Source organism: Paralichthys olivaceus, chromosome 9 (genome assembly GCF_024713975.1).
Source record: "Paralichthys olivaceus isolate ysfri-2021 chromosome 9, ASM2471397v2, whole genome shotgun sequence".
In the NCBI taxonomy this organism is placed as follows: Eukaryota; Metazoa; Chordata; class Actinopteri; order Pleuronectiformes; family Paralichthyidae; genus Paralichthys; species Paralichthys olivaceus.
The window spans coordinates 6,572,416-6,582,770 of NC_091101.1; the positions used below are offsets into that span (position 1 = coordinate 6,572,416).

The following is a 10,355-nucleotide window of genomic DNA, read 5'->3' on the forward strand; positions in this document are numbered from 1 at the left end:
TTGAGCTTTGAACACATGTGAACCATGTGACATCAGAAGATGGACTGTGAATAAGGCATTTTGTGTTCCTAGTCTACAGATATATGGGGTTTGAACACAGTCTCTCAACATCAATCAGTAGAGATTTAACAGCATGAAATGACAAGTGGAAAGCAAAACCTGCATAGTAATGAATGAAGACACTGGGTAATGGTAAATGGTTGTATTTATATAGCCCTTTTCTAGTCTTGATGACCACTCAAAGCGCTTTACACTACAGTTTGCCATTCACCCATTCACACACACATTCATATATATGCAGATGGGAAGACTGGGGATCAAGCTTCTGACCTTCTGGTTGGAGGATGACCGCTCTACCCCTCAGCCACAGCCACAGCCACCCCCTGTGGGTGATGCCAGTCTGTTGTAAAAGGCTTCTACCTTGAACAGGGGCAGATCCCACTGTGGGTCCAAGGAGGCAATGGCCCCATTTGAAATCCGATGGACACCTAAAGTTCCCTTGTCCTGTCAGTGATCATTTTTTTAATAAAGTTGTAATTTACTAACAGAAATGTGACAATTTATTAGTAACTATTTAAGAAAACAGTGAACTTAAACAGTTTTCAAAATATATTCAACGCTGAGTGCCTTAGCTCAAAGCTATAGAGCTAACAGCAAACAAGAATAAATAGACACCTTACAGAATCAGTAATTGATCTTGGATGTTGGACATATAACTGGCCCCTCTGTGTAAGGTGTGGCCCCTTTATGGCCCCTTTAAGGCTTCTAAACAGAAATCCTTACTGGCAGAAATTTTAGGCAACAAAACTACTTGGTTATATTTAGGAAATGTTAATGGTTTGTTTTAAAATAGACCTGATTTGAAGGTTAACAATGTGCAAAGACTTCCTTGCTTCCCTCGTGCTGAAAGGCCGTTTGAATAACCATGTCCATGTCCACGACTGAAATGTGCTCACTGGATTTTCTGCAGCATGTCAGTGAGTGACTTGGGACCAAAGTCCAACACAGCATGCCTGTGATTTCAGGAAGTGACTTGACGGGATCTTGTGGAGAAATCGCTCTATAAACAGGTAGAAACACATTGTTTGGTTCTCTGTAGCTTCCCCTGCTCCTCTTCTCTCACTCACAGGCTCTTTCTACTTTTGATTTTCTTCTTCTTCTGTCAGACTCTGCTTCCCCTTGTTTCTATTTGCGTGTTTATTTTCCATGGTGTTTTATCTCGTGGTCTCTAATTGTTCTGTGACACACTGATAGCAACAGAAAAACATTCCCTCTCTCACGTCTCACACAAGGTCTTTAAGTGTTGAGGACATTTTGGAGCACAGCTGTAAACATGCGCATGGTTGAATGAATGTGTGTGCCTGTTAGTGTGTGTTTCAGTGATGGAGATCAGTGTTGTGTTGCTGTGTGTGACGCTGGCAGCCAGTGTGACACCAGCGTCTGCTGCAGCAGAGGTAAGACCAGCTTTTATTGTAATGTTTGTTTTCAAGGAACTAAATCTATTAATCAGTGTTTATAGAAGATTCATTATTTTTCTTTTTTTAAATCCTCAGTGGTGTCCAACACAAACATATATAAACCACTAACAACCAATAATGCACAATATCTCTTTAGAGATCTCTTTAATAAAGACATCGGGCATTTTTTCCAAAATAATTAATGGATGTACATAAAACAAAGGTAAAGTCTGTCATGTGATTATCTTAAAAACATGCTTGAAAAAAAACAAACACATTTTCAGATCAGATTAAAATAGATTCAGCAGCAGTAATCATATACCACCTAGTGGTCAGACCTATAAATGCACCGAAATGAATGACTGGTCTGCAGGCTGCCCTTAGCTAATATGGTCTTGTCCCTGAATTATGTTCTTCCCCATTTCTTTTTAAATTTCTTTTGTATTATTATTGTTTATTCAGATCCTTTACTTGTTTTTTCTTTCATGTGATCATTTTGTGGTGATGGTATTATTATTATTATCTGTCACCTCTAGTGATGCCAGGATTCTTCCTGGCTGCTTAGGGCATCTGATTGGATTCACTGTTATCATATAACAGATGTGTATACATGTACATTTTGTATATGTCTGCTGTAGCCAGGTATCATAGAGAGCCTGCTACTGGCCACCAACCAGCGTCCATGGCTCTGGGGTGTCTATATCTTCACAGTTGGACTTCCCATCATTCTCTTCATCAGCATCATGTGGCCTGACATGGTACAGACAGCTTTTCTGTGTGTGTGTGTGTGTGGTCTAGCTATAAAGCACTAATTGTGTGTGTGTGTGTGTGTGTAGCGGTTTGGGCCTCCTGATGACCAGTATTACTACAAGAAGTCTGATGACACTCAACCAGATGATCCTGACACCTCACAGTGGACAGAGCCGTTACAAACCAAAGGTAATAGGGCAATACAGGTAAGAAGTCAGGGGATGGATTTATAACATTTATAACATGTTACTCCTCTCCTCTCCTCTCCTCTCCTCTCCTCTCCTCTCCTCTCCTCTCCTCTCCTCCTCCTGTACATAAAGCTGGAGAAACAGTAACAAGAAGAAGGGAAACCCAGAGTTACCAGAGGAAGTCAGAGTTAGAATCCTGAAGGTGAGTGTGAACAGGCAAGATGATGGAGGTAATAATGACTGATAATGTGATACGGTTGATTGTTAAGGTGCAAAAGTTATTTTGAAATATTCAAAGTGTCACAAAGTGAAATCAATATTCCATATTGGAGAAGTTTCAGTTTTAGTATTATCTGCTTTCTGAGTGCGCAGCAGATATGATGGAGGCAGGGAGGTTTAAAAAGGGGCAGTTCATTTTTATAAATAACTCATGACCACATTCTGAGAAATGTTCTGGCACTGTGCTATCAAGCAAAAAACAAGGACTCCAAACCCTGTTACAGAGTTGAAATTCCTGGTAAAGAGGCAGGATACATCATTTACTATTTCAAAATAGTTGGATAGAACTTACGTGTTTTCGGCATTTGCAACACCAGTCCTTTAATTATAGCCCACTTAGATTTCTGAATAATAATGTTACAGTTAACGCAACTGTTTTGCTAAATTAATATCGTGAAGACCTTTGTGACAGACCTGATTGATTTTAGATATAAATATGAATAAAATGTAAAATGGTACTCAACTAAGCCCAAATGCCTGAATATTAACAAATCCAACTCTGTGTGTGTGTGCATGTGTGTGTGTCACTGATCAGTGCAACGACCTCAGGAGATGAAGCCCTGACAGCCTACAACAGGATGGAATAGGATGGAATATTTTGCCAATCACACAGATGACTGGACAAAACAAAACTGTTTTTAAACAAAGACTGATTCATTATATTGCATTATGGCTTTTCCTTCATGAAACCTAGTATTTTCAGATTCATTTATAATTTAAAATATGTTTGATATTTGTAAATGTTTCAATTAGGTAAATTATAATAAAGTTGCAGTTTCAATTTTTCTTATTGATATGTTCAGATTACATTCCCATGTATCCATACACACATATATCTATACATGCTAAGACCAGTAACAATATTTCTTTAGTGCAAGAAAGTCAGACAAAGTCAAGGAAACTCAATTTGACACAAAACGAATGGGTTCAATATACACATATATCTGTAGATATACAAGTCACAGAGGAGTTTACAGTAACACGGCCCATGACATAAGAAGGAATTCTCTTTTTTTTGTAGGACAAGGTGGCAGAGGGGTTATGGTTATGGACTGCTAATTCATTGTGCTCTGCACGTGTGGGTTTGATTCCCAACCTTATTGGAATCTTGTTGTTAAACTGGCCCATGGTGGGACACGTTATGGTGTCATCTATTTATACAAAGATATAAATATAGATACTGAATCTCCTCACTAACCTGATGAGGCAAGATTTGTGATTTGAATTATGTCTTAATTAACTATGAATTCACATATTGTGATGTATCATCAAGTCAAGAAACATTTTCATATTTGGTGAAGGAATAGCTCAGTAATATGCATTTTTATGACTTATCATATTTAACCATCTACACAACACAGTAGCTTACTTGTGCCATCTCTATTTTGAATAATCAGCAACAGCCACTTTATGCGCTCAGGTTTCTTTGTGATCCTCTGAGATAAATGATCTCCCTCTGCTCTGCCTCTTCTTGTGCTGTTTGGAGGTGACCTTCAGTGGCATTACGCTCCTCACAGCACTGACTGCTCATCAGCTGAATTACCACTCAAGTCTTTTAATGACAGTCGAGGAGAGTGTGAGGCAGATGAGCAGGAACAGATGAGAGTGATGAGAAAAGGAGAGACGGCAGAACACAGAGGCAACGTTGAACAACACTAGATTTTTTAATGTTGGCATCATCTCTGATCAAACTCATGATTTCGAGAGGAATATTATCATCGTGAATCACACCTATTGGCTATTTTCTTCTGTTACGCATGATACCACAACATAGATTTTTCCCAAAAAGAACAGCCAGTTTTGACAAATGTGTTCCAGACCCTCCCTGCATATTTCATCCATTTTACGACTGTAGAGAATCTGGTATTTTGTCAGTCTTGGTTTCAAAGGTTGGTGTGGGGAAAATCCAACGCACTGTTGGGAAAGAAAAAGTAAAACAGTGTAAGACTCAGCTTTGAGAGGTAGATCTCTCCTTTTTCTTTGACTTGCTGTTGAAAGGAGACGAGGATGAGAGGCCCACTGCAGCTGCTCATGGGACTGATGGTCATCACTGCCTGCTCTCAGTCTCTCTGTGTGAGTTTCTAATTCGGAAATGTTTCAATTTAACAGATCTGTTTCACTTTGTGTTTGTATGTACATGTGTAGAAATGCATTCTCATTCTCTACCTTAATGTACTGTGTTCATTGTATCTTTTGACATATCTAGATCAGTATAGATTTAAGTATATCTATAGCACTATCAGTATATTTACTATATGGTACTTGGAGATTGTGAATTTAGAGTCTTAAGTTGCAGGACTAGTTCAAGGAAAAGTGAAAAGATTTTTAACTTTTTACATTAGGAAATTATTAGATTTGGGTTCTATAAGTAGCCAAAGCCTAGTTTAACAACAGATTGGAATATAAGAAGACTAATACCACTCACATCTGTATGTTAAATATGTAACTACAGTCACCTGCTGGCTAGCTTAGCTGAGCATTTAGTTCATTTAATTTTAAGTTAATGTTACAAATGTGAAATGTGTTGCAGGGAGAGTTGAATGTAACATTCTGCAGTGTATCAGTTTTTATAATCAGGTGCTTATTGACAATATTTTGATCCATTCTGCTGGACAATTATATTTACCACAATTCCTTTAAGAAAAAGTACCAGTAGATCTACTGCAGTGAAATAAAGTAAAACAATTGCAACAATAACAAATGCTATTGTTTTCAATGAGACATGTTTGTTTCTTTCTTATTACTGTATGTATACTTTCCATTTCATGCATGTGTCATTTCAGAATGAGGTAATGAATATGAATGAAGACTCTCACATATATAGGGAGAAAATGGAAGTTAATGTGTGTGTGTGTGTGTGTGGGTGTGTGTAGGCGTTACACACTTGCAATGAGGAGGTGGCTCGTCTGAGGGAACAGGAGAATCTCCTGAAGGGCCGGCTTCAGAAACAAGACCTCCTCCTCCACAGATTACAATCGCAGAACCAACCTGTCGACAACAACAAAGTGAACCAGACCCAGGACACTGAGTATGCAGGTCTGTCTGGGCCTCAGCCTTAGAACTGGAAAGCTGCAGAACATGCACAGAACTAGTGCATGAAGCTCTCATATGACAGAAACAGAAAACAGACAACTTTGCAAACAGTTGTTTCTTTGTTATTACTGTATGACTGCATTTTATGCATACTTTCAGAATGAGGAAATTAATATATGTGAAGACCCTCACATATTAGTAAAACATATTGTGTGTGTGTGTGTGTGTGTGTGTGTGTGTGTGCGTGCGTGCGTGCGTGCATGCATGTGTGTGTGTGTCAGATTGCTCCCAGCTTTTCACCTCGGGCTTCAGATCCAGTGGATTCTACAGAATCAAAACCAGCAGAGTGTACTGTGATATGAGTGAAGGAGGAGGTTGGACTGTCATACAGAGACGCACCAATGGAAGACAGACATTTAACAGGTGTGTCTGAAATCTGATAACTGTTATGAAGAGATGAGATCAAGTGAAAAATAATGCTACTGGGCCTTAAAATCAAAAAGAATACAACACACTCAAGATTCTCCTCTGAACCCCATCGATTAGGAGAATGGTTGAATCATTTTAAGGACATTGCTCCAATCAAAAGATAATTAGCTTTTATTAGAATGATCTACCTACCTGTCTGTCTGTCTGTCTGTCTGTCTGTCTGTCCGTCCATCTATCTATCTATCTATCTATCTATCTATCTATCTATCTATCTATCTATCTATTGATCTATCTATCTATCTATTTATCTATCTATCTATCTATCTATCTATCTATCTATCTATCTATCTATCTATCTATCTATCTATCTATCTATCTATCTATCTATTGATCTATCTATCTATCTATTTATCTATCTATCTATCTATTTATCTATCTATCTATCAGGTCCTGGTCGGAGTATCAAGAAGGTTTTGGAGACATGAACTCAGAATCAGGAGAGTTTTGGCTTGGAAATGACAACCTGCATAATATCACTGCACAAGGTCAACACCACTTCTAACATTAACAATGGGTAAAAGGCCCGTGTGTAATATTACCAGCAGCGCTCACAGTAATGAAACCACAGAGAATGGTTTCTTCATTTTGGTTTTCAGGCACATAGCTTGGATCACTGTCACTGTTCATATTCTCATCTGCAGGAAGAAGTTTTAGACTCCCAAAAGGTGAAGCCAAAGTGTCTGGATTGCCCCCTGGTGGCTGACTGCTGTATAGGTCATAAACCCTGCCTCCTCTATGTCCTCTCTAGGAGATGGGACATGGGCCACACTAAAAAGTCAAAATAAAATTTCCCCAAAGATGATTTCTATCATTTTAGGTCGATTTGTTATCACACTGATGTATGTTCAGGTGTTCATTTCATTATTTATTTCTATTTTTTTTAAGTTCGGTTCTAATAAGTTATTTGATGCTATAAAAACGGGCTGATTGACAGCTAAGACAATACTGAGGGTCCACCCCCCCACTGCTGCACACACTAGCGTTAGTAAGATGAGATAAGATACGATAAGATAAGATAAGATACGATAAGATAAGATAAGATGATCCTTATTTAGTCCCAATGGGGAAATTTGCAATATTACAACAGCAAGAGTGAAAAATAGGATAGGAAAAGGATTTTTTGGCCTCATTTCTGAATAGTGGGTGGAAGTGGCAATTCATGATTCAACTACAGTCTATGGCTGAAATAGACAGATTGTTTTGCAGATATTTATTGACTAAACCTGTGTGTTTCAGGGAATTATTCTCTGAGGTTAAACCTGGAAGACTTTGATGGTGGCCAGCGCTATGCTGAGTACAAGAACTTCAAAGTGGCGGATGAAAAGGTGCTGATGCAGACTGAAACAAAAATCAGTAAAACCTTAGACTGTATAGCTTTTTTTTGCATAATTACAAATATTTGATCCTGCTGTGGAAAGCAATTAATGAATAGTAACTACTCAATGGACCTAATCATCTTGTTTTCTTGTGTTTAGGTTTATATATTCCATCTTTTTCATTATGTATAGGCTTAAAGGAATAGTTCTCAAGGTTACATGAGCGGATCGGTCCATCTCTCTGCAGTCTCTACACAAAATATGAAGCTAAAGCCGGTTGCTGGTTAGCTTAGCATTAAGACTGGGAGGAGGAAGAAACAGTAAAAGTGGTTCTATCCAAAGATATAAATCTGTTTATCAAAGCCAGTAAAGCTCAGTAGTTAATTAGTTCTTTTTGAATATGTAAAAAAACAAGTTTTAAATTAAAACATAAACTGCCAGATAAGCTGTCAGGTGCAATATTGAGTTTAGAATCTTGCTAAAGGACATTTCGTTAGGCAGACTGGAGGAGCCAGGGAAGTGAGATGACTTCCCTTTTCTTTTGTGAGAAATGTGACAGAGGGATTTCAGGGATGAGGAAGGTTATGAGCATCTCATTTTGATTTCTTTAAGAAAATGAACTTTCTAAAAATGTTTGTTGACCAACTCTACCAATGTGTCTTTCTGCAGGATCACTACCGACTCACATTCGGAGCCTATGTCGGTACAGCTGGAGATGCCCTGAGTGGAGGTTTCCATGTTGGTGTCTCGGGGTGGGCGAGTCACCAGGGCATGAAATTCAGCACCTACGACCAGGATAATGACAACTACAAAGGAAACTGTGCCCAGGAAGACCAAGGAGGCTGGTGGTTCAACAAGTATGATTCTTCCACCAAAATGCAAACACATACAGCACAATGCATATAATATAAATCAAAGTATGATAAAATATTATTTCTCTCTCTCTCTCAAGGTGTCACTCAGCTCATCTTAATGGCATATACTACCCCCGTGGTCACTACAGTGCACTGACAGATAATGGTATTATTTGGTACACATGGAGAGGATGGTGGTATTCTCTGAAGACCAGCGTCATGAAGTTGCGACCCACTGCTTACAAAATTGACCCTACTGACGACCCCAATGCTGTAAATCGCGGCCCATCTTCTTAGATGAGACATGAGCAGATATCAGATCTAATTATTTTGGGGCTAAAAGAGTTAAACAAGCCATATTGTTTAAATTGGTATAAAATCACATTTAAATTTAAAAATAAGTCAAAACGATAGATGATGATGCGTCTCCACTTCCGCCTACCTTAAAAATGAAGCCAGAAAATCCAGGCTGTAGGTGCTGCCATCTCGACCTATTTTGAGCCAGAGTCTGTGCAGAAGTGATCGTAGAGTGTAGTTGTGACATTGAGGTCCACCACCCCAACCAATCACCCTTCAGTCTCAGTCTTCCATTATGACATTTCACTCATTTTTTATAGCATCAAATAACTAATTAAAACCAAACTTATCGGAAATGTAAACACCTGAACAAACATAAATGTGATAAGAATTACCTAAAATGACACAAACCATTTTTGTGGAAGAAAATCATTCAAAATGTACTTAGGAAGGCAGGATTTATGACCTATACTGCAGCCAGCCACCAGGAGGCGATCAAGATATTTCAGCTTCACTTCATCTTTATATACAATCTGTAAATCTTATTTCATGATCATGTTAATATAATGTGGACTTATTAAACTGCATCTGGTTATTCTGCTAAGCAGCAACTATAAGCAGCGTATGAAGCCAAGATGAACCAATGATTCAATCATCCAAATGTCTGAAGTGGCAGATAAAAGTGCACATCTTAACAGTATACTGGAAATGTAGGTAGCTTACATAGCAATATATAAATGTGTAAAAGGTAGTTTGCATCATCAGGGGTTGTGAAACACTGACTGTTTTAGAGACATGGATGTTGCAAGGGGAAGTGGCATGCACACAGCTGTCTGTTTTGCTGTACAAAAGGGAAATCTGATGCTGATGTGTGTGTTTTTGTGCGTGTGTATGTGAGTGTGTGTGTGTATGTGTGTGTGTGTGTGTGTGTGTGAGTGACAGACAGAAAGATGAACATTAACTTTCTATGTATCACAAACAACAGAAATAAAAGATTCCTTTTATGGCTCTAATTTATTCTATACTTCATCAAACGCTTAAAGCTTTTTATTAAACTATACATGTGAACTTTCACTATCTCCCTCCCATTTGCATTATAAACATGATTCACTTTTTTTTCATCAGTAAACTCTTTCATATTGATGTTTTAATTGGTAATATTATTATAACCACTGTATTTTGAGTCCACTTTGACTCTTTATTATCTGTTATAATGACTCCTTTCTAGTACAAGGGCTCCCAAGGCTGTTGTGGTGAGACATTCTTTATGTTTTATGCAATTGTAATTAATAATTAACATAATACAAATTCTATAATATAATTGATATAATTAAATTAGTCTAGTTGCTGGTTACCCTGCAAGCACCACTATCAGACAGTGAGAGAGAGAAGTGACCAACTCTATATTTTGAAATCACATATAGAGACCATGATTATGATAGTAACATATTTTTGATAATCAGAAGGTTTATAAACTGCTGAATATAAGCCTTGCTGTATTAACCAAAGTTATTTTAATAGCACAGCAGTTGAGTGTAAAATGATGTCTTATTTTCCACATATTTTCAACTGATGTTCTTGTTTGTTACAAATGTTTTGTGCCACATCCAGGCCAGACTGAATTAAAATAAAGACCACTTGGCAAAGGGTAAAACTGACATGAGTCTCTAAGATGTAATCCCAAGAAGGATA

General features: G+C 38.0%; 1 protein-coding gene across 1 annotated transcript; it reads left to right on the forward strand.

Moving 5' to 3' along the window:
* The first annotated feature begins 940 nt into the window (after window positions 1–940).
* Window positions 941–9,676, forward strand: LOC109624228 (fibrinogen-like protein 1). Its single transcript, XM_020078772.2, has 12 exons — window positions 941–1,070; window positions 1,369–1,454; window positions 2,096–2,215; window positions 2,294–2,396; window positions 2,528–2,597; window positions 3,210–4,747; window positions 5,548–5,710; window positions 5,989–6,130; window positions 6,584–6,681; window positions 7,433–7,521; window positions 8,182–8,369; window positions 8,465–9,676. Exons 6-12 carry the CDS (start codon window positions 4,682–4,684, stop codon window positions 8,661–8,663), a joined length of 945 nt encoding a protein of 314 aa, XP_019934331.2. The 5' UTR covers window positions 941–1,070; window positions 1,369–1,454; window positions 2,096–2,215; window positions 2,294–2,396; window positions 2,528–2,597; window positions 3,210–4,681; the 3' UTR covers window positions 8,664–9,676.
* Window positions 9,677–10,355: the final 679 nt, after the last annotated feature.